General features: G+C 46.3%; 1 protein-coding gene across 1 annotated transcript; it reads right to left on the bottom strand.

The window, feature by feature from the left end:
- Window positions 1-1617: 1617 nt before the first annotated feature.
- RBP5 (retinol binding protein 5) lies at window positions 1618-23247 on the bottom strand. The gene is made up of 4 exons (XM_073595435.1): window positions 22979-23247; window positions 9027-9205; window positions 4096-4197; window positions 1618-1760 (listed from the first exon to the last, which is right to left on the bottom strand). Exons 1-4 carry the CDS (start codon window positions 23049-23051, stop codon window positions 1707-1709), a joined length of 408 nt encoding a protein of 135 aa, XP_073451536.1. The 5' UTR covers window positions 23052-23247; the 3' UTR covers window positions 1618-1706.
- Between the last annotated feature and the right edge of the window lie 321 nt (window positions 23248-23568).

The following is a 23568-nucleotide window of genomic DNA, read 5'->3' as shown; positions in this document are numbered from 1 at the left end:
CCTGTGGAAGGGAATTCCACATCCTTGCTGCTCTTACAGTAAAGAACCCTCTACGTAGTTTAAGGTTAAACCTCTTTTCTTCTAATTTTAATGAGTGGCCGCGAGTCTTGTTAAACTCTCTTCTGCGAAAAAGTTTTATTTCTATTGTGGGGTCACCAGTCCGGTATTTGTATATTGAAATCATATCCCCTCTCAAGCGTCTCTTCTCCAGAGAGAATAAGTTCAGAGCTCGCAACCTTTCCTCATAACTAATATCCTCCAGACCCTTTATTAGCTTTGTTGCCCTTCTTTGTACTCACTCCATTTCCAGTACGTCCCTCCTGAGGACTGGTGCCCAGAACTGGACAGCATACTCCAGGTGCGGCCGGACCAGAGTCTTGGTGGGAGAATTATCGTTTTATCTCTGGAGTTGATCCCTTTTTAATGCCAATATTCTGTTTGCTTTGTTAGCAGCAGCTTGGCATTGCATGCCATTGCTGAATTGCTGAGCCTATCATCTACTAGGACCCCCAGGTACTTTTCCATCCTAGATTCCCCCCAGAGGTTCTCCCCCCAGTGTATAGATTGCAAAGATGGCTTGTTTCAATAAATCTAAGATCAAAGAAATATGGTATCTGGAGTTTATGGAGCAGGAAGGTTTAGCTCTCTGTCCTAGAGACAGAACAGACCACACTACATTGAATCTCTCCAGGGTGATGGGAAATCCATGACTTGATAGAGGTCATTGGACAGGGTTCACCCCTTTTGGGTGATTAGCCCTCCCTCAATGCTTTGGTGACTACTTTTGTATTTCCTGTCCCTTTCCTTCCCATTGGCAGCTTTTCCTCAAACAGGAAGTGAGGGGAATCTTCCCATTGCGGACATAGATGGGCAGGGTAGGGTTATACTCTCTCAGGTTTTAATTTCAATCTAATTTCCCTAAAAGAGAGATTTGCCCTCACTTCCTGTCAGGACAGGAAGCATAAATGTCAGCTAGCCTGAATCTGCCAGAAATGCCCTGCATGTTGGACTTCTGCCCTGATGGTGCTGTGTCCCGGACTGTGTCCTGGGATCACAGCGTCACCTTTGTTTGAGTTTCTGCTCATGCACAGTAAATTAATAAGGTATTCATTATGCTGATGGAGGACTGAGAATGTGTGGCCCCCACATAATTACAGGTGGGGTGTGAGTAGGTTACTTCCATGAGTGTGTGGGGTCTGAGCGAGGCTGTCCTGTCACTGGCTTGAGGCAGACTGTGGTCAGGGCTGAGATTTTGGTAAGTATACATGAAATGCTCGGAAATATCTCCAATGGAAACACACAAACCCCGTTTTTAGACAGTCTTCATCTGACAATGTTTCTTTCACATCTGCACCATCCTGTCCAGGTGACAACTGCACCCTTCTATGTCTTGTTCTGGTATCACAGGAACAGGAGGTGAGGGAATATCTCTCCAACTGAGTCAAAGACTAACAAAAAACAGGTAGACATTGTAACACTTCCCTGCTCTCTCCAAAAAAAAGAACCAAATGGCTGGATTTGGGCTTTAGAAGTCTACTAGTTGTGGGTAAGGTAGGTAAGGACTTCAGTTAGTTCATTCTTGAGGTCTTTAGCAGATCATAAAGAAGATACACCAGATAGAGTAAAATTAGACTTTAATATACAATTCCAGAGCCAATTATCCATAAATGCATGAAAAACAAAGGAGGCAGCGGTTCAGGTCTTCTTCACGAGACCTTCCGGAAGGTCTGTGTGCTGACCACATTTCTAGCTGTGAGTTCCTGTAAAGAGAATGGCATGTCATTGGGTAGCACAGCTCATAATTTAAGACTTACAGGTTATCATGGCAAGTGACAGGCTCTCTTGAAAGCTCATTTTCCCCACCACTGATACTCATCTTCTCTGCTCTCCATCACATCCATTGAAACCCTTGGAGATATCCACTACCTTTAGGTATGGTGGAACATGTAACCTTCTCCCCTTCCTACCAACATGAAGTATTGGGCTAAGGTCATTAAAGTGTAACCTAAAGCAAAGTCATGAAAAATCCCAAAGTTATGGCCTCCTCCAAACCTTATTCCACATAGATGACCACTGGTACTCATCCCCTCTGCTCTCCATCACGTCCATTGAAACCCTTGGAGATATCCACTACCTCCTGGTATGGTGGAGCAGGTAAGCTTCTCCCCTTCCGACCAAGATGAAGCATTGGGCCAAGATCATTAAAGCCTTCCTAAAGCCAAATCTTTTAATTTTAGAGTAGAGAAGGGTAGGAAGGGGAGAAGGTTACATGCTCCACCATACTTGGGAGGTAAGGGATATCGCCAAGGGTTTTAATGGATGTGATGGAGAACAGATGAGATGAGTACCAGTGGTGGGGAAATCACGTCCATTGAAACCCTTGGGTATAGCTACTACCTTCAGGTATGGTGGAACATGTAATCTTCTCCCCTTCCGACCAAGATGAAGCATTGGGCCAAGATCAATAAAGCCTTCCTTACGCCAAATCTTTTAATTTTAGAGTAGAGAAGGGTTATACACCCTGTCAATTATTGGCTCTCTGTGTCCTTTTCTGGGTAGAATTACCCTTGTTATTAGTCATGGTGACCATGACAGGGACCAAAAGTCATGAGAAATCCAAAATCTTTGGCCTCCTCCAAACCTTATCCCACATAGTTAGCCCAGTGCTTTATCTAGGTAGGAAGGGGAGAGGGTTACATGCTCCACCATACTTGGAGGTAAGGGATATCTCCAAGGGTTTTAATGGATGTGATGGAGAACAGACAAGATGAGTACCAGTGGTGGGGAAATCACGTCCATTGAAACCATGAGTACCAGTGGTGGGGAAATCACGTCCATTGAAACCCTTGGGGATAGCTACTACCATCAGGTATGGTGGAACATGTAATCTTCTCCCCTTCCTATCAAGATGAAGCATTGGGCTAAGGCCATTAAAGCCTAGCTAAAGCAAAATTTTTGAATTTTAGAGTAGAGAAGGGTTATAAACCCTGCCAACTTTTGGCTGTCTGTGTCCCTTTCTGGGTAGAATTATCCTTGTTATTAGTCATGGTGACCATGACAGGGATAGAAAGTCATGAGAAATACAAAAGCTTTGGCCTCCTCCAAGCCTTATGCCACATAGTTAGCCCAGTGCTTTATCTTGGTAGGAAGGGGAGAAGGTTACATGCTCCACCATACTTGTAGGTAAGGGATATCTCCAAGGGTTTCAATGGACGTGATGGAGAGGAAACAAGATGAGTATCGGTGGTGGGGAAATCACGTCCAATGAAACCCTTGGAGATATCTACTACCATCAGGTATGGTGGAGCATGTAACCTTCTCCCCTTCCTAACAAGATGAAGCATTGGGCTAAGGTCGTTAGAGTGTATCTAAAGCCAAACCTTTTATTTTAATTTTAGAGTAGATGAAGGTTAAATAACCTACCAACTATTGGCTGTCTGCGTCCCTTCTGTGCAGAATTACCTCCATTGTTAGTCATGGTGTGCATTGTCACAGGGACTGAAAATCATTAAAGATCCAAAAGTTTGGCCTCTTCCAAACCTTATTCCACAAAGTTGTCCCAAAGGGTGCAAAGATGTCTCTTCTGCACCATACAGTCACGGGCCTTTCCATACTTCAACAGAAACTGGCTACATACTTAATTTTGATCACTACCCAATTGATTGCCAAAGTTTGGAAGAAGCCCATTAACTGTTTTCGCATGGTCAAAGAGTGGAAGAATTGGATACTGGTTAATGAGAAATTAACTAGTATCTTAAATGATTCACAAACAAAATTTAGAAAAATATGGAAACCATGGCCAACCTTCGCCTTTCCAGCCTTGAATCCATCCAGCCTGAAACACTTGTAGCCCCCAGTATTATGTCCTAGTTCCCCCATATCCCGTTCCTTACCAATCTCGTCTTTACCCCTTTTTCACATTTCCTAATATTCATCTCCCAAACTTTTTCTCTTTCTTTTCTTCTCTAGGAGTTTTCCCAACTCTCTTCTCTCAAGGGTTCTCTGAACCTTTTTTTTGTTTTTATTTTTTTTTTATTCCAAAGGTAGAAAAATATTAAAGGATTATTTTAATGTCTTGTATAAAGTTGGTCTCACCACATGCAGCAAGTCGCCTTCCAGCCACTGTTTCCAGCCGCGATTCGGCACCTCGCCTTTCTGAACACACACCAGCTTGTTACCCTCCCAAAACACGGTGGTCTAATAGAGAGAGAGTAGAAGGGTAACTAGAGGGTTGGGGGATACCTAAAAAACACATGCAGTACAACATAGCTCCCAACTGTCCCTGATTTAGAGGGACTGTCCCTGATTTGGAGCAATGTCCCTCTGTCCCTCATTCCTCCTCCTTTGTCCCTCTTTTTGGTCTGATCTATAGAGATGTATATAAAATTCACTTTTTATCTTTCAAAAAGTGTTTCCCAGTGCTAAACCTTTCATCCAAATTCTAAATTGCTGCATTTGTAAATTTTAAAAGCCAATATAAAGGAATAGTAGTGGTAAAAAAAAGCCCTTGTGGATTTAGTGAACTTTTTTTTTGTTAATTCTCCTTTAAGGGGGTGTGACAGGGGGTGTGTCCTATGCCTACATACGTTTGCTGGTAGGTGTCCCTCATTCCCATCTCAAAATGTTGGGAGGTATGGTACAACGCTACAATACATGGACATTTCCCCATATATCCACCGGAAGTCCCGCCCTTTTCTGGAACTTTTTGTTTAAAAGTTGAAATCCGTATTTATTGCTAGAAAATTACTTAGAGCCCCCAAACATTTTATATATATATACACATACAGTATCTGACAAAAGTAAGTACACCCCTCAGTGACATTTGTGTAAATCTTTTCTTGTATCTTTTCATGTGACAACACTGAAGAAATGACACTTGTCTACAATGTAAAGTAGTGAGTGTACAGCTTGTATAACAGTGTAAATTTGCTGTCCCCTCAAAATAACTCAACACACAGCCATTAATGTCTAATGACATGAAGTGAGGGGTCTACTCACTTTCGTGAGATACTGTAACTGCCACTTTGCGCGCACCAAATGCCTTTGCAAACCCAGATATTACCCGGTAAAATGAGTCTGTGCAGAGAGCAGAGCTGGAGGAGGGGATCAGCAAGCCCCACCCACTACAGAAAGGAAGGGGCAGAGACAAGACCAGTCACTCAGCTCAAGGAGAGAAACCAGCTGTGGGAGGGGCCCAGCAAGCTCCACCCAGTACAGAAAACAACAGGAGGGGGCGGAGACAAGACCAGTCACCCAGCTCAAGGAGAGAGAGCAGCTGTGGGAGGGGCCCAGCAGGCTCCACCCAGTACAGAAAACTACAGGAGGGGGCGGAGACAAGACCATTCACCCAGCTCAAGGAGAGAGAGCAGCTGTGGGAGGGGCCCAGCAGGCTCCACCCAGTACAGAAAACAACAGGAGGGGGCGGAGACAAGACCAGTCACCCAGCTCAAGGAGAGAGAGCAGCTGTAGGAGGGGCACATGAGGCCCCACCCACTACAGAAAACAGGAAGGGGCGGAGACAAGACTAGTCACTCAGCTCAAGGAGAGAGAGCAGCTGTGGGAGGTGCCAAGCATTCTCCACCCAGTACAGAAAACAATAGGAGGGGGCAGAGACAAGACCAGTCACCTAGCTCAAAGAGAGAGCAGCTGTGGGAGGGGCCCAGCAGGCTCCACCCACTAGAGAAAACAACAGGAAGGGGCGGAGACAAGACCAGTCACCTAGCTCAAAGAGAGAGCAGCTGTGGGAGGGGCCCAGCAGGCTCCACCCACTACAGAAAACAACAGGAGGGGGCGGAGACAAGACCAGTCACCCAGCTCAATGAGAGAGAGCAGCTGTAGGAGTGGCCCATCAGGCCCCACCCACTACAGAAAACAACAGGAGGGAGGTGGAGACAAGACCAGTCACCCAGCTCAAGGAGAGAGAGCAGCTGTGGGAGGGGCCCAGCAGGCTCCACCCACTACAGAAAACAACAGAAGGGGGGCGGAGACAAGACCAGTCCCCCTGCACAAGGAGAGAGATCAGCAGTGGGCGGTCTTTATTACAGGAAGTCTCACACTGGATGACGGCACAGATCTGGAAGAGATGCACAAAGATCAGCGAAATCCTGGAAGAAGACACACGATGAATGGATTTAGACAATATTTATTATTCTCAGATTTGATGGAGCACTTAGGTTCACCATACATGCTACAATCTGGCCAATCATTCAAATTTAGATCCATCAAAATGATGTAATGACCCACCTAGTCCAATCAGTTTGTATCCAATGCACTTCGCTTTGCGGATCTAAAGGGGATTGTACAATCAGATTGTAACATGTGTGCTTTTTATCTGTTGTTGTTCTATATTAGACATGTGCAATTCATTTCATAACGAATCGAAATTCGGACTAATTTTGCATCTTTCGGACATTCGGATGCATAAAAAAATAACAAATTTTAACTAAGACGAAAGAAATTATAGCGGATATAACAAATGAATTCGACAGGATTTGAGATCCAGTATAACAAATATCGACACTCTACGAATAAAAACGAATTATCCGAAAATGAATTAACGTAACATAACGAATATAACAGAACGAAATGATGTATTTTACGAATGACAACGAACCCGAAACTAAACAAAATTTCCCCGTTGTGCACAAGTCTATATTTGTAGATGACACAATCGGGAACGAACGAAGCTTCCAATGAAAAGATGGCCAGATATGAATTCCGCCCTTTATAAAAAGGACGCCGGAGGGATTTCTGATCGTCGCCAGCAGGGGTCAGTGTAGTACAAGGGAAGGATTGCATTGCAGTGTTGTTGTCGGCTCCCGTAGGATATAATGGGGGGAGGGGATATTTTATTGATAAAGATGTATTTTTATATTCCACATGAAGGTTGTTTTCTTACAAAGCTCCGCCGTCTTCTATATCTGTGTACAGAGAGCGCGGGGTGCATGGGATGGATGGCAATATAAATATAGATACAAATATGGAGACATTCATTATATTTATACATTATATAAACTAAACGAAGACATTAATTAGTTGTATTGTGCTATGTTTATATTTTTATATAAATACTATATATACACCCCCACCACCACCCTGAACCAGTGATATCCCATCCCTCACACCATTACACCCCCACCACCAGCCTGAACCGGTGATATCCCATCCCCCACACCATTACACCCCCACCACCAGCCTGAACCGGTGATATCCCATCCCCCACACCATTACACCCCCACCACCAGCCTGAACCGGTGATATCCCATCCCCCACACCATTACACCCCCCACCACCAGCCTGAACCAGTGATATCCCATCCCCCACACCATTACACCCCCACCACCAGCCTGAACCGGTGATATCCCATCCCCCACACCATTACACCCCCCACCACCAGCCTGAACCAGTGATATCCCATCCCCCACACCATTACACCCCCACCACCACCCTGAACCGGTGATATCCCATCCCCTACACCATTACACCTCCACCACCAGCCTGAACCGGTGATATCCCATCCCCCACACCATTACACCCCCACCACCACCCTGAACCGGTGATATCCCATCCCCTACACCATTACACCTCCACCACCACCCTGAACCGGTGATATCCCATCCCCCACACCATTACACCCCCACCACCAGCCTGAACCGGTGATACCCCATCCCCCACACCATTACACCCCCCACCACCAGCCTGAACCGGTGATATCCCATCCCCTACACCATTACACCCCCACCACCAGCCTGAACCGGTGATATCCCATCCCCCACACCATTACACCCCCACCACCAGCCTGAACTGGTGATATCCCATCCCCCACACCATTACACCCCCACAACCAGCCTGAACCGATGATACCCCATCCCCCGCACCATTACACCCCCACCACCAGCCTGAACCGGTGACATCCCATCCCTATATCAGTGAGAGGAATAGTGCCCCATCATTGGTATCAGTGGGAAGAATAGTGCCCTATCATTGGTGTCAGTGGAAGAAACAGTGCCCCATCATTGGTATCAGTGGGAGGAATAGTGCCCCATCATTAGTGTCAGTGGGAAAAATAGTGCCGCATCATTGGTGTCAGTGGAAGGAATAGTGCCCCATCATTGGTGTCAGTGGAAGGAATAGTGCCCATCATTGGTGTCAGTGGGAGGAATGGTGCCCCATCATTGGTATCAGTGAGAGGAATAGTGTCCCATCATTGGTGTCAGTGGGAGGAATAGTGCCCCATCATTGGTATCAGTGGAAGGAATAGTGCCCCATCATTGGTGTCAGTGGAAGGAATAGTGCCCCATCATTGGTGTCAGTGGAAGGAATAGTGCCCCATCATTGGTGTCAGTGGGAGGAATGGTGCCCCATCATTGGTGTCAGTGGGAGGAATAGTGCCCCATCATTGGTGTCAGTGGGAGGAATAGTGCCCCATCATTGGTGTAAGTGGGAGGAATAGTGTCCCATCATTGGTGTCAGTGGAAGGAATAGTGCCCCATCATTGGTATCAGTGAGAGGAATAGTGTCCCATCATTGGTGTCAGTGGGAGGAATAGTGCCCCATCATTGGTGTCGGTGGGAGGAATAGTGCCCCATCATTGGTGTCAGTGGGGGAATAGTGCCCCATCATTGGTGTAAGTGGGAGGAATAGTGCCCCATCCTTGGTGTTGGTGGGGGGAATAGTGCCCCATCCTTGGTGTTGGTGGGGGGAATATTGCCCCATCCTTGGTGTCGGTGGGAGGAACATTGCTTCAGGGACAGGATAAATGCCAGCAAAGGACCAAATTCAGGCCCTCAAGCCGTAGATTGAAGACTGCTGCACTATGCTCTAAATTATTTTGGGAGACACCTCCGAAACCAAAAATGTGTTCTGTCTTTCCAGCAGTAATTGTTCCATTTGAGAGGAGTTGGCCAGGAGGAGTCCTCCAACATCTACTAAAAATGAGATTGTTGACTAATCTTTCAAGAATTAGCCAGATTGGCCAACTATCATCTTCGTAAAAGGTGTGAATGGTCCCCTCCCGTGTATCTTACCCTGCAGATTCGCCCATCAATGATGGCCAGGTTCTCCTCAAACTCCTCGCCCAAGGTGAAATCCATGATGTAGTTTTTGAAGGTGCTGAGCGTCTTGATTTTCATGTGGTTCCCGTCCACCACAAATTCTTTCTCCGGTTTCAGCAGAACCACGATTTTCCGCAAGGCCATATTGACATCTAGAAAGAGAGACAAAGTCTGACTTAATTTAGGGGTACCTGAGATTCTCTGGGGTGCAATAACTGTAGTGCTCAGTCCACATTACAATAACTAAACACCAACTGAACCAAAAAGGTGAATGTTAAAAGAAAGTAGACTTGGGGGATGATTTACTAAAACCGGAGAGTGAAAAAACTGGTGCAGCTGTGCATTGTAGCCAATCAGCTTCTAACTTCAGCTTGTTCAATTCAGCTTTGACAAAAAAAAAAAAACTGGAAGCTGATTGGTTTTTATATTGAGCTTCACTAGAGTTTGCACTCTCCAGCTTTAGTAAAGCAAGATAAGATACATACAATGTCAGCACGCTCTCAATGGAGGAGCGATAGAAGGACTCCAAGATGTTTTTTTCCTAGGCCATTTTTCCTGAGAAGTCTAAGAAAATATAAATGTTGCTGACACTTCTGGGTAACAGCTATCACGTTCAATGACCAGGATAGATTTTCTGAAACATTAATACCTGAAAACGGGAACCCACTCAACCAACTCTCCTCTGAGATAGAGAGGAACCATGTCTTCCTAAAATCAATTATTCTTGGTCTTTCCAGTGTTTAGGGACAAATTGTTTCCCTCACCCCACTCTACTAGATCAGCCCCCTCTTCCCTAAAATGCTTCTCATCCCCTCTTGTGATGAAACCTACTATGGTGGTATCATCTGCATATTTGATGATATTATTTGTAGGAAAGCAAGGATGACAATCACAAGTGTAGAAGGGGGCTCAGTTCACAACCTCATGGTACACCTGTGCTAACCACACGCTGGGAAGAAGCATGCTTACCAAGTTTGACCACCTGTGGGCGGTCTACCAGGAAGTCCTTTATCTAAGAACAAAGGGATGGCGGCAAATTCAGCTTCAACATCTTCTCCACCAGTAAATCTGGGACAACGGTGTTGAAAGCCAAACTATAGTCAATGAACAACATTCTTACTTAGTTGCCAGTGTGTTCCAAATGACTGAAAGCCACATGTATTGCAAGAGCAAGAGCGTCCTCAGTGCTTCTATTGGCTCTGTACGCAAATTGGTAAGGGTCAAAACTACCTGGTAAGGCTGTTTTGATACCTTGTAAAACCAGTCCCTCAAAGCACTTCATTATTACCGAGGTGAGTGCAATCTGCCTGTAGTCCTTCAAGCTATCTATATTTGTTTTTTTGGGTATCGGGGTGATAACAGAAGATTTTAAGCAGGTTGGAACCGCAGCCAATGATAATGATCGAATAAATATATTAGTAAAGACCCCTGCAAGTTGGTGGGCACAGGCCTTAACAACCCTCCCTGGGACCCCATCTGGACTCGCTGATTTCCTAACATTAACGGACTTGAATGCCTGATGCACCTCGTGTTCGTGTACCACAGGTACACCGGGGTACTGCTACTTCAAAACGTGAGAAAAAGCTGTTTAATTTCTCAGCCCCTTGGTGTGACTTTGGTCCTCTCCTGAAAAGGAAGGACCTTTCCCTGACACTAGACTCCTGATAGGGCAAGGCCTTCCAGTCCACCTGACCAAGAGACCTGGGAGGATCGTCTTCTCATGACTAGACAAGGTCAACCATTGAATACTAGGTTAGGGGTTTCCAGAAGAGGGACTTGCCCCAGGCAGGAGAGAAATGAACCTAAGGACCACTCATCCTCCCCCTAGAGACCTAAAGACCCACACCCTCCCCTACTCCTGATAGGGAAAGGCATTTTGGTCCACCTAACCAAAAGAGCTGGGAGGACCGTCTTCTCATGACTAGCCAAAGTCGACCAAAATTGCTCTGGTCTTGAGGCAAATTGCAGAAAAGATGTAGGTGGTGTCATGGCCTAGTGTAGTTTTACACAGTGAGATCCCAAATCCATAGTTTTACTCCGACACCCCTGGGTCGCATTTCCCAGGGAGTACTTGACTCCGTGGGCTCTCTCCCTTTCCAGCCTTCAACCAGGCCAAGTAGCACCAATCAAATCAGCAGCCACTGGGCCCCGACCCCGCCTTACCAAGTGGGTACCAAATTCAGTTTCTTTACCATGAGGAAGGTCCCTCAAGACCGCCATCATGCCAACAGGGGTACTATACAACTGGCCATTCCAGCCAGAATGACGATGGATCACCCCTACTGGATACTGAAAATAGCAGATGCTGCACTTGATCTTGACCAAAAGGCAGAGAAGCTTGGTCCACATTACAGTGATACTATGCAGCCCTACGCAGTGACGGGACAATGTCTTGAGTGAAGATCAAGACCAAAGTATGGTGCTACAACGTGATCCAACAGTTCCCAGGCCAGAGGTTATACATCACCATGCCAGACTAGCAGTCTCCATCTGCTTGTTTATAGACACCCAAACCATGAAAAGTTGGCAACAAGGCAAAAGGAGAAATTCTTCTTCTTTATTAATCAAAAGGACAACCAACACTAATGCGGTTCAGTTTATGAAGACCTTATTCATAACTCATGAAACGCATCAGTGTTGGTTGTCCTATGGAACATTTTACTTCTTGTAATTAATAAAGAAAAATTTTTACTTTCACCTTGTTGCCGATTTTTCATGGTTTGGATGTCTGTACACTTTAGTGCGTTCTGCCCCCATACCCCCCAACTTTCTGAGATAAAAAGGAGAGGCACCTTATGGTACAAAGCATGGAGACCGCAATGAGCTTGAGAAAGGAGCGCGCCCTACAGCGCATGCTCTGAAACGCGTTGCTTAACGGCAGTACAGCGCATACTATTGACTCTACGTTCCAGCCCTCCTCTTGGCTGCCTGACTGAGGTGCAAGCCTCGCTCTGGATCGCGGTCGGATCCCGGAAGCCCACGCTACACATACGGCAGACAGCGCTGAGGAATAAGGCTCCCTTCTACCTAAAGACTGCAGAGATCACCTATGGCCTTTACTGCTATTCCCTGCACCGGACTAATATGTCACTACATGTGAGTGTTTTTAATGCCCATTTGTCATTGAATATTACAATCTAACTAAGAGGCGCCTGGCAAGCCCTTACCTACAGGACAGAAGCAGATGGAGGATTAAACAGGTTGATTGTGGGAAACAGTGGAGGAGCCTAGTCCTGGAACGCCTGGTAGGAACCGCGAATTACTGGAGGGATCTCACGGAGCAGAGGAACGGCAGCTTAATCTGGTCGAAATTAACCACCCCAAGACACCCAATCGCTCGGTACCCCTGTGGGGGTGATTGTTTCTGGTGAGTGGGGGAGCACGGGGGGGAGCACTTCAAGTCACCAGCTATAAAGAGCACGGAAGTCACTGTTTACTGCTCCTGTCATCCATGAATTGCATATTCACTGGACTTTGCTCCATACTTCTATTTTTTCCTGGAGACTCTCGGGCATTTTTAAATTTATTATTGATTATTACTATCAACTGCCTATTTACGTACATTGCTGACTGTTATAACCCTGTATATATCGTATGAGCCTTACTGTGATTTACCATATATCAGCACATAGGTCAGATTACTGACTGGTTTAAAGTAAGAGGTCATATAGAGGTCATATATATGGTGGTACTGGCACTTAATATTAATATTAACTAGTATTTCTCACTATTATTACTGCTAGCCCCTAGGGGGCGCTACACTGTCACAAAACTTTAGATCTTTGGGGATATTAATGCCCACACAAACTTTTACACATTTATTTAAAAACTTTTTCACATATATTTATATATTTTACTTATACACGGCACCTATCTATATTTTTTAAATATATAAGGATTGTATACATAGCTTTATTTATGTTCGGTGTTTTCTCCTTTTTTCTTTATTATTTTTTGATCTCCATACATATGGCAGCTCTGTTATAGATTATAATTTATCCTCACATATGGTTTTAGGAGATAGTTTCTTATTTATATATCTCACTAAGCTAATGCTTGTTTCACAATGGATTACACATCCCCAATTAATTAAGTACTGCTAGTAGGGCAGTGCCAATTTTTCCCAACTACCTCTTTTACCTGTCAATTAGCCCCCTTTTAGGGAACTAATTAGGGAAAGGCAGCAGCCCTTTCACGGTCCTAAGCGCGGACTCTTTGACCTATTTTTTAAGAGGCGCCTTTTGCTGTTTTTCTCTCCAGGCCTCCTTCAGTCTGATGAGAACCTCCAGGGCCAGAGATAGCTGACATCCTTCTCTATGTGGTAGGTTGTGAGGCAAAGTGGGCGCAAGATGGATAAAGTTATTGGGTGCCAGACACTTCTTGGATGCAAAAGTTTTGTATTTTTGGGGGGAGAGAGGGTTAGGGCCAGGACACCCCTGACTAGTTGCAAGCTCAATCAGCAGACTCTGAGACCTCAATAGGAGGACAGCCATGCAGGGAAAGCCTTCAGCAAGAAGCCACATCAGCACGTGCAGGAATGCTGTCTCCCAGGGCAACAGTCTTTAACCGTTCCTAACACAAAGCATAACAGTTCTCTCACCTTCACTACAACTTCTCCTTGTAGTTCTTCCATACACTGAGCTCCCCGTCTCTCACTAGACCCACTGAATTACTGCCACTGAATTCCTTGGGCTCCTCCAATCTTCATGGTGGTATCTTCCTCAAGCTTCACCCCCGCCTCTCTGCTGGGTCCCTGGCTTGGCACTCCAGATACCTCTCAAGCATTACCCCCACTGGGCTGCTCGGTCCCTGGCTTGACCCACAAGGCTGCTCTACAAGCATCACCTCGGCTGGTTGGGTCCCTGGCTTGATACCCACTGAAGTTTCCTGATTCTCCACCGTGCTCGTTTGGTGAGAATACTGCCCACAATACTGTACTTGCTTCAGTTACTCACTGTGGTCCCTGGTGATAAGGTGGTTGGTCTCTTACTGGTGACAGCTTCCCCTCTACCTCCGACCACGACAGGTTCTCTGGCCGGCAGAACTGTCCCAAACCTGCGCTACTCTCTTGCTTCTGGATAGACCCTCAGACAGCCTAGCAGCCAGATGTCCCCGGGATAGGCCCAATCTCTGGCCTAGCAGTACGGCACGCGTCCACCCAGACAGCCATCTAGGTGGCAAAGAACACTGATCACCTGACTTCACCCAAATATATAGGTTCTCCCAGCAGGCCAAGGGATTTAAGAAAAGCCCTGCCCATTGGCTGAGTTACCCCATATACCCATAACCTGACCTTGGGTTGTCCTTCTTGTATCTAGTACCACCAAGTACCCGGCCACCTAGTGGTAGAAGAGAAAAGTGCAACAAGGCCAAACTTATGAGGAAATCAATGGATCCCCAAAAATCAACCAGGATAACTACTCCTGGCAGGTAAATTTGTGAGGAGCTCCCTGACTAAACCCCAGGGTGCTACATCTATTCTTCATTAGGTTTGATTTTTCCCCAAAGGAAGTCCTTCTCTCTGTAGCTGGAGTCCATCAATGTGTAATAATTGGCATAATAAATATGACATACATTTCCAATTTATAGATCAGCCCCAACCAGATTATAGGTTCAGCCTTTATTAATGAATCAATTAAATTGTAACATTTTAAGGTATTATGTGTCTATGCTTTCTTTTGCACCTTCCTATATTTCCACTTAGGATACAACGCCTACTTGCTATTTTAACTGACAAAGGAAGGAGGTATTTAAACAGGATCGTCTTTTCACCTCTTAGAAACAAAGACAAAAACACCTTCTTCTGAAACGTTCCAAAATGGAATAACGGCATTGGGTTTGGCTTCTTGGTGAGTTGAAAACGGCCTGTGGATCTTGCCGAGTCAGCAAGTTGTTGGGTCTCAGGAGTTATGTCTTTTGCTTAAAGCAACAGCTGGGGCAGAATGGACTGAAGGCCTGATTTATAAATAAATTAAGTCACGGTGACAGCCTATCCCTAGAGGCTCTGTGGCTCCTTTGTTTCTTTTTATCAGGAGTGGTGTCAGCGGCTTATAGCAGAACACCCGATGTGATCTGAAGGATGGAGATGTTGGTTTGATAACTCAGTCCTGCAAAGAGCAGAAGACGGCAGGGGGATGTAGAGGCAGGAAAGGCTTCTGTCCCAGCTGACACCCCCCCTCCCCCCACCCCCACCACCATAACCAACACCACCCCCGCTCCCCCCCCACCACCACCACCACCACATCCCCCAAGAGTGGTGCTTCTCCTACTTTGGTCCTAACTGACAAATGCCCTGATGGGACAGCTGCTGGTTTGGAGTTTTTGTCCTGGAAATATTTGGATTGATTGTTCTTGAATGGGAAGTTCACGGCCCGGCACCATTCCAAGTATTTCTACACTCTGAGAACTGAAAGAGATTCTCCACATTCATGTATAGAAGAACCCACCTCCAGGGATCATACACAGCCTGATTGGCTCACCTCCATTGGTTATTGTTCAGGTGTTCAGTTTTGCTCAGGTGTAAGGGCTCCTCCCCTTCAGTTTTGCACAGGTGTACTGGCTCCTCCCCCTCAGTCTTGCACAGGAGTACCGGCTCCTCTCCTTCAGTCTTGCACAGGTGTACCGGCTCCTCCCTTTCAGTCTTGCACAGGTTTACCAGCTCCTCCCCTTCAGTCTTGCACAGGTGTACTGGCTCCTCCCCTTCAGTCTTGCACAGGTGTACTGGCTCCTCCCCCTCAGTCTTGCACAGGTGTACCGGCTCCTCCCCTTCAGTCATGCACAGGTGCACCGGCTCCTCCCCTTCAGTCTTGCACAGGTGTACCGGCTCCTCCCCTTCAGTCTTGCACAGGTGTACTGGCTCCTCCCCTTCAGTCTTGCTCAGGTGTACCGGCTCCTCTCCTTCAGTCTTGCACAGGTGTATTGGCTCCTCCCCCTCAGTCTTGCACAGGAGTACCGGCTCCTCTCCTTCAGTCTTGCACAGGTGTACCGGCTCCTCCCTTTCAGTCTTGCACAGGTGTACCGGCTCCTCCCCTTCAGTCTTGCACAGGTGTACTGGCTCCTCCCCCTCAGTCTTGCACAGGTTTACCGGCTCCTCCCCCTCAGTCTTGCACAGGTTTACCAGCTCCTCCCCCTCAGTCTTGCACAGGTGTACTGGCTCCTCCCCTTCAGTCTTGCACAGGTTGTACCGGCTCCTCCCCTTCAGTCTTGCACAGGTGTACCGGCTCCTCCCCTTCAGTCTTGCACAGGTGTACCGGCTCCTCCCCCTCAGTCTTGCACAGGTGTACCGGCTCCTCCCCTTCAGTCATGCACAGGTGCACCGGCTCCTCCCCTTCAGTCTTGCACAGGTGTACCGGCTCCTCCCCCTCAGTCTTGCACAGGTTGTACCGGCTCCTCCCCTTTAGTCTTGTACAGGTGTACTGGCTACTCCCCCTCAGTCTTGTACAGGTGTACCGGCTCCTCCCCCTCAGTCTTGCACAGGTGTACCGGCTCCTCCCCTTCAGTCTTGCACAGGTGTACCGGCTCCTCCCCCTCAGTCTTGCACAGGTTGTACCGGCTCCTCCCCTTTAGTCTTGTACAGGTGTACTGGCTACTCCCCCTCAGTCTTGTACAGGTGTACCGGCTCCTCCCCCTCAGTCTTGTACAGGTGTACCGGCTCCTCCCCCTCAGTCTTGTACAGGTGTACCGGCTCCTCCCCTTCAGTATTGCACAAGTGTACCGGCTCCTCCCCTTCAGTCTTGCACAGGCGTACCGGCTCCTCTCCTTCAGTCTTGCACAGGTGTACCGGCTCCTCTCCTTCAGTCTTGCACAGGCGTACCGGCTCCTCTCCTTCAGTCTTGCACAGGTGTACCGGCTCCTCTCCTTCAGTCTTGCACAGGTTGTACCGGCTCCTCTCCTTCAGTCTTGCACAGGTGTACCGGCTCCTCCCCTTAAGTCTTGCACAGGTGTACTGGCTCCTCCCCCTTCAGTCTTGCACAGGTGTACCGGCTCCTCCCCCTGCACAGAAGCTTCCTCTGATTTCACTGCACACTGTGAGCTTCTCACCATGTGCATTAGAAGCTGCAGCAGCAAGGCAGATAGAGCTCCGCCCCATTTCCTGGCTGGATTGTCCCTGGCCCCACCCCCCATGGAGGCGCGGCATCACATGTGGAGTTTTCACACCATTTTGACCCGCCTAGGAACACCAATTCTTCCAGACTGACACCCATCCATCAACTCCTCCTAACAGCCAACCCACTGCTTGCATCAGAAGGGCTCTTGTGAGGAGGACTGAGGCTGGGGGCTGTCTTTTTTTTTTTCAGGAAGCCAGCCCCCGTGCCAGGCCCCTCCCACCAGCCATCATCTGGCTGCATTGTGTAGAGAAACACAGAGACCCAGTCATAGACGTGCACACAGGATGTGCCAGGCACAGTCGTTTTAATATTTTTATTTTTTTATTAACTTTTACAATTGTATTTTTTAAATTATTTTTTTTACAATTTTTTTTTAAAGGAGATTTTTTTTTTGTTTATTTGGTGAAATATCCGGGGTTTAAACAGGCACACCCTAATCACTCTGTGTGGCGCATATACCCCCTATTTAAACCCCCAGATATTTTTGACCAAATAAAAAAAATGTCTCCTTTTTTTCTCCTAAAAAAAAATAATTTTTTTTTAAATGAATAAAAAAAAAAATACAATTGTAAAAGTTAATAAAAAAAAATAATAATAAAAATAAAAACTCCTGACAATGTCCACTGCCCTTAAGACACCAATATCAGCTCTTATGACACCGTCAGTATATATATATATATATATATATATATATACACATACGTGTTCGAGTTTTGGGGCGCACAACCTCACGGACCCAGCGATGACATCACTCACTGGGTCTAAAATAACGTATACAATAAGAAACATAAAAGTTTGATTTAAATATTTCAGTAGCATGTTGATGGGGAAAGGCAACATTTAAAGTGGTTGTAAAGCTAATTATTATTTAATTGTTTTTGTTTTAACCACTTCAGCCCTGGAAGGATTTACCCCCCTTAATGACCAGGCCATTTTTTTGTGATTCAGCACTGCGTCGCTTTAACTGACAATTGCGCGGTCGTGCGACGTTGTACCCAAACAAAATTGACGTCCTTTTTTTCCCCCACAAATAGAAATTTCTTTTGGTGGTATTTGATCACCTCTGCGGTTTTTATTTTTTGTGCTAAAAATAAAAAAATACGATAATTAAAAAAAAAAACAATAATTTTTTTTACTTACTGCTATAAAACATTTCCAAAAAAAAAAAATAGTAAAAAATCTAATTTCTTCATCAGTTTAGGCCAATATATATTCTGCTACATATTTTTGATAAAAAAAAAAAAAAAAAATCGCAATAATTTATATTAATAATAATTTATAATATTGATTGGTTTGCGCAAAAGTTATCGCGTCTGCAAAATAGGGGATAGATTTATGGCATTTTTATTATTTATTTATTTATTTATTTGTTTTTGCTAGTAATGGCGGCGAGCAGCGATTTTTAGCGGCACTGCGTCAATGCGGCGGACAGTTCGGAACACCGAACAGACATTTTTGACACTTTTTTGGAAACCAGTGACATTATCACAGTAATCAGAGCTAAAAATATGCACTGTCACTGTACTAATGACACTGGCAGGGAAGGGGGTTAACATCAGGGGGTGATCAAAGGGGTTAAATGTGTTCCCTCACTGTGTGTTCTAACTGTCTGGGGGAAGGGCTCACTGGTAGACATGTGCAGAACAAAAACATTTCTTTAGTTTCGATTTATTATTTACATAAATTCGTTTAAATTCGTTTTTCGGAATTTGTTTCGCTTATTCGTTTTCGACTTGATGCAAATTTTTTCGAATTCGGATCTATGCTAAACGTTTTCTAAACAATTTCGAATAGATTTCGAATTAGAAAAGTTTTCACATTTCCAAAGAGTATAAAATAGAATAGAAAAAAAATAGAAAATAAAAGAATATAATATAATAAAGTAAAACAGAACAAAATTGGATATAAAATAGAAGAACAGAAATAGAAAGTAATAAAATAGAGTAAAAAGTTAAAATAAGGTTTTTTTTGCTAAATCACTTAGAACCCCCAAACATTATATATTTTTTTTAGACACCCTAGAGAATAAAATGGCAGCCGTTGCGTTATTTCACACCGTATTTGCGCAGCGGTCTTACAAACGCAATTTAAAAAAAAAAAAATACACTTTTTTTTTAATTTAAAAAAGAAAAGTAAAGTTAGCCCAATTTTTTTTTTAGATTGTGAAATGTTACGCTGAGTAAATTGATGCCCAACATGTCACGCTTCAAAATTGCGCCCGCTCGTGGAATGGCGACAAACTCTGGAACTCAAAAATCTCCATAGGCGACGTTTACATTTTTTTACAGGTTACCAGTTCTGAGTTACAGAGGAGGTCTAGGGCTAAAATTATCGCTCTCACTCTACCGATCGCGGCGATACCTCACATGTGTGGTTTGAACACCGTTTTCATATGCGGGCGTCACTTACGTATGCGTTCGCTTCTGCGCGCAAGCTTGGCGGGATGGCGCTTTAAAAAAAAAAAATTTTTTCTTATTTATTTGACATTTTACTTTTGTATTTTTACACTGTCCATTTAAAAAAAACAAAAAGTATTTTGATCACTTTTATTCCTATTACATGGGGGCCACTCGTGTGCGCTCCCTCCCGAGCCTCACTACTGCGTCCATTGACTCGGCCCCCGCCGCCCCACCCCCTCGTCATTGGCTTTGATTGACAGCGCTGGCAGCCAATGGCCTCCCGGTGCCCCAGCAAAGCCAGTGAGACCTGGAAGTGAGGGGAGAGAAGAGCGGCAGACGTGCACGGCGCTGGATTGAATGGGGCTCCGGTAAGTATAAGGAGAAGGGGGGGATACTGAGGGCTAAACATTTTTTACCTTAATGCAAGGAATGTCAATGGACACAGCAGCGGGGCTCGGGAGCGAGCAGGCACAAGTCCCCCCCCCCAGGGCAGAATAAACTTCAGCTCCAAGCCTCCAGCTTCTATCTATATACATATTTCAAGTAGTCAAAAAAAAAAAAAATCAGGAAAGCCAAGCACCTAGCATTTTCAGGAGCAGATCGCAAATGGCAGCCGTCTTATTTTTTTTCCTGATAAGTTTATTTTAAAGAATTACATATCAGGGCTTTGTTTTGGGTGGGTGGGTGGGGGGGACGCAGTTCTGGCACCTCCAGCATTAAATCTATGTAATAACAAGGGGTGATGGGGGGTGCTGCGGCGTCTATTGCTGGTGGCTGCTGGGGGATTTATTGTTCCTGGGAATATCTGGAAGGAGGTCTATTGTTGCTGGGGGGGGGGGGCTATTGTGTCTGGGGTGAATCTATTGTTGCTGTGGTGGTATTTTGTTGCAGGGGGTCTATTGTTGCTGGGGGGGGGGGGGGCAATTGTTGCTTGAAGAGATTTACTTTTAAGGAAAGGATCTGTTGTTCCTAGCAGACGGGATTCTATTGTTCCTGTGGGGGATCTATTATTGCTCTGGGGGCAGGGCCGGTACAAGGCAGAAGGGTCACGTGCCCTGGGCGGTACCATTTGCTATAGGAGGGGGGGGCGCAGCCTGCAGGTGAAGTTCTGCCACGGCCGCCGCCCACCAGTTTGTACAAGTGTCACCTATGTCAGTGCCCAGCAGCACTGTACAAATTGTGTGTGCGCTCCTGCATCCTCCCTTCCCTCATCCTCCCTGACCTAGGGGAGCCGAGGAGCCGCTGCCTGGCTCTAGCTGGTCTGGAAGGAAGCTAAGCTAGAAGATCAGTGTGACAGACAGTGTGCTACTGCGGTCCGGACTGAACTTGTGTAAAAGTAAGCAGCAGAAACAGATTAATAAATGGCTGCATTGGGGGAGGGGAGGAGGCTGAGGTGAGGTTAATATATATATATATATGTATATATATATATATATATATATATATATATATATATATATATATATATATATATATATATTTCAGAGAGGCTGCAATTATGGTCACAGAGAGGCTTTGATTATGGGCACAGTGAAGCTGTGATTATGGGCACAGAGAGGTTGCAATCATGGGCACAGAGAAGCTGCGATTATGGGCAAAGAGAGGCTTCGACTATGGGCACAGAGAGGCTGCGATTATGGGCACAGAGAGGCTGTGATTATGGGCACAGAGAAGCTGCGATTATGGGCACAGAGAAGCTGCGATTATGGGCACAGAGAAGCTGCAATTGTGGGCACAGAGAGGCTGCGATTATGGGCACAGTGATGTGGCATTGATGGGCACAGAGAGGCTGCGATTATGGGCACAGTGAGGCTGCGATTATGGGCACAGAGAGGCTGCTATTATGGGCACAGAGAGGCTGCGATTATGGGCACAGAGAGGCTGCAATTATGGGCACAGAGAGGCTGCAATTATGGGCACAGAGAGGCTGCGATTATGGTCACAGAGAGGCTGCGATTATGGGCACAGAGAGGCTGCAATTATGGGCACAGAGAGGCTGCAATTATGGGCACAGAGAGGCTGCAATTATGGGCACAGAGAGGCTGCGATTATGGTCACAGAGAGGCTGCAATTATGGTCACAGAGAGGCTGCTATTATGGACACAGAGAGGCTGCAATTATGGGCACAGAGAGGCTGCAATTATGGGCACAGAGAGGCTGCTATTATGGACACAGAGAGGCTGCTATTATGGACACAGAGAGGCTGCTATTATGGACACAGAGAGGCTGCGATTATGGGCACAGTGAGGCGGCATTAATGGGCACAGTGACGCTGCGATTAGGCCACAGAGAGGCTGCGATTATGGGCACAGAGAGGATGCGATTATGGGCACAGTGAGGCTGCGATTATGGGCACAGTGAGACTGCATTGATCTCTTGTATCATGTCAGCAGTCTCTAACCATCTCTTGTCTTATATCGTGTCTGCAGTCTCTGAGGGGATTTTGCTTAATTAGCAATGGTATTGGTAATATGCAGCAGGAAGGGGGTTAATGCACTGATGCATTAGTATAGATCCCATCGTCTGTAGGCGCTGTAGCTTTTCACAGCGGGGGGGGGGGCACAGTTTTTCATCTTTGCCCTGGGCACCGAATGACTTTGTCCCGGCACTGTCTGGGGGCTGCAGGGGATCTATTTTTTCTGTTTTTCTTGTTATCACGAACCCCGCCGGTGCCTGATGTGCCCGCCGATGCCTGATCCCCACCGCTGCCCGATGTGCCCGCCACTGCCTGATGTGCCCGCCGATGCCTGATCCCCGCCGCTGCCCGATGTGCCCACCGCTGCCGATCCCCGCCGCTGCCTGATGTGCCCGCTGATGCCTGATCCCCACCGCTGCCGATCCCCGCCGCTGCCTGATGTGCCCGCTGATGCCTGATCCCCACCGCTGCCGATCCCCGCCGCTGCCTGATGTGCCCGCTGATGCCTGATCCCTGCCACTGCCCGATGTGCCTGCCGTCTATATTGGGGTAAGTGCCGGTGGACCGGCAGACAGCGAGGAGGGAGGGGGTTGAGGTGCCGCGGGGGGGGGGGGTTGTTTGTCGCACCCCCCCAACAAAAAACCACCAGCCTTCACTGACCTGCACCTATTTTCTGTGAAAAAAAGACCTGCTACTGCTTATATGAATATATTGATAATACAGTACTGACCTCCTACTGCCTTGGCTGCCTTTGGTTTTTAAAACTTTCTATCTTTGCAACAATGTAACAAGTTGGATTGAAGTGAATTCACAACTCCCGATGCCTGATACCAGCCAGAAAACCAGCATTTTTATGATAAGGCAGCCATGGCGGCTCGCGTTTTCCCTCCCGGCAGGATTCCTTTAAAGTGTATTTATAGGCAAAACCTTTTTTTTTCTTTTTTTTTGTGAAAAGTTTTGTCTTGACTTGAACGTTAAGCTGCTGAAAATGAAAATTCTTACTCAACGCCTTGAGATATTCCTCCAGATTTTCCTGGGCTATCAGCTGGAACTTTCCGGTCAGGTCCGCGGCCATGGTGTGACGCAAGTCTGTCTTCTTCGGGATGATTCGTATCTTCCACCAGTGCGCTCTAACTCATCTTCTAGACCAGACTGTGTCCGCGTAGACAACGTTTCGTCTTCTGCTGAGTGAATGATCTCTCTCTCTTCTCTCTCTGCCTGCCTTTAATGTTCCCAGTAATCCCCATTATGTGTCAGTCAGGCCCATGCAGCAATATAATCTCTGATTATACCAACCACAATAACAACAATATTAACCTCTGCCTTGCCCGGGAGCACTGCACCAGGTCCACTGAGGACAGCCATTCTCAACCAAGGTTACATGGAATCCTACGTTTCCTCAAGAGGTTGCTAGTGGCTCCTTAGGCTGTGGACACTTGGCAGAGCCAGCACTACCGTGCCCACATTAGAAACACACCTTGGAGTATTTGGACAGCATTTAGTACTTATGGGGAGTCTCATCTTCCCCAAATGCAGGCTGTCTTGTACTCTCTAAAGATGGTAGGGTTTACCATGAATCCAGAAAAGTGTGC

This window comes from Aquarana catesbeiana, linkage group LG08 (assembly GCF_042186555.1).
Source record: "Aquarana catesbeiana isolate 2022-GZ linkage group LG08, ASM4218655v1, whole genome shotgun sequence".
Taxonomy (NCBI): Eukaryota; Metazoa; Chordata; class Amphibia; order Anura; family Ranidae; genus Aquarana; species Aquarana catesbeiana.
Note: the sequence above shows the minus strand (reverse complement) of the source record. Positions and strands in the feature narration are given on the sequence as shown.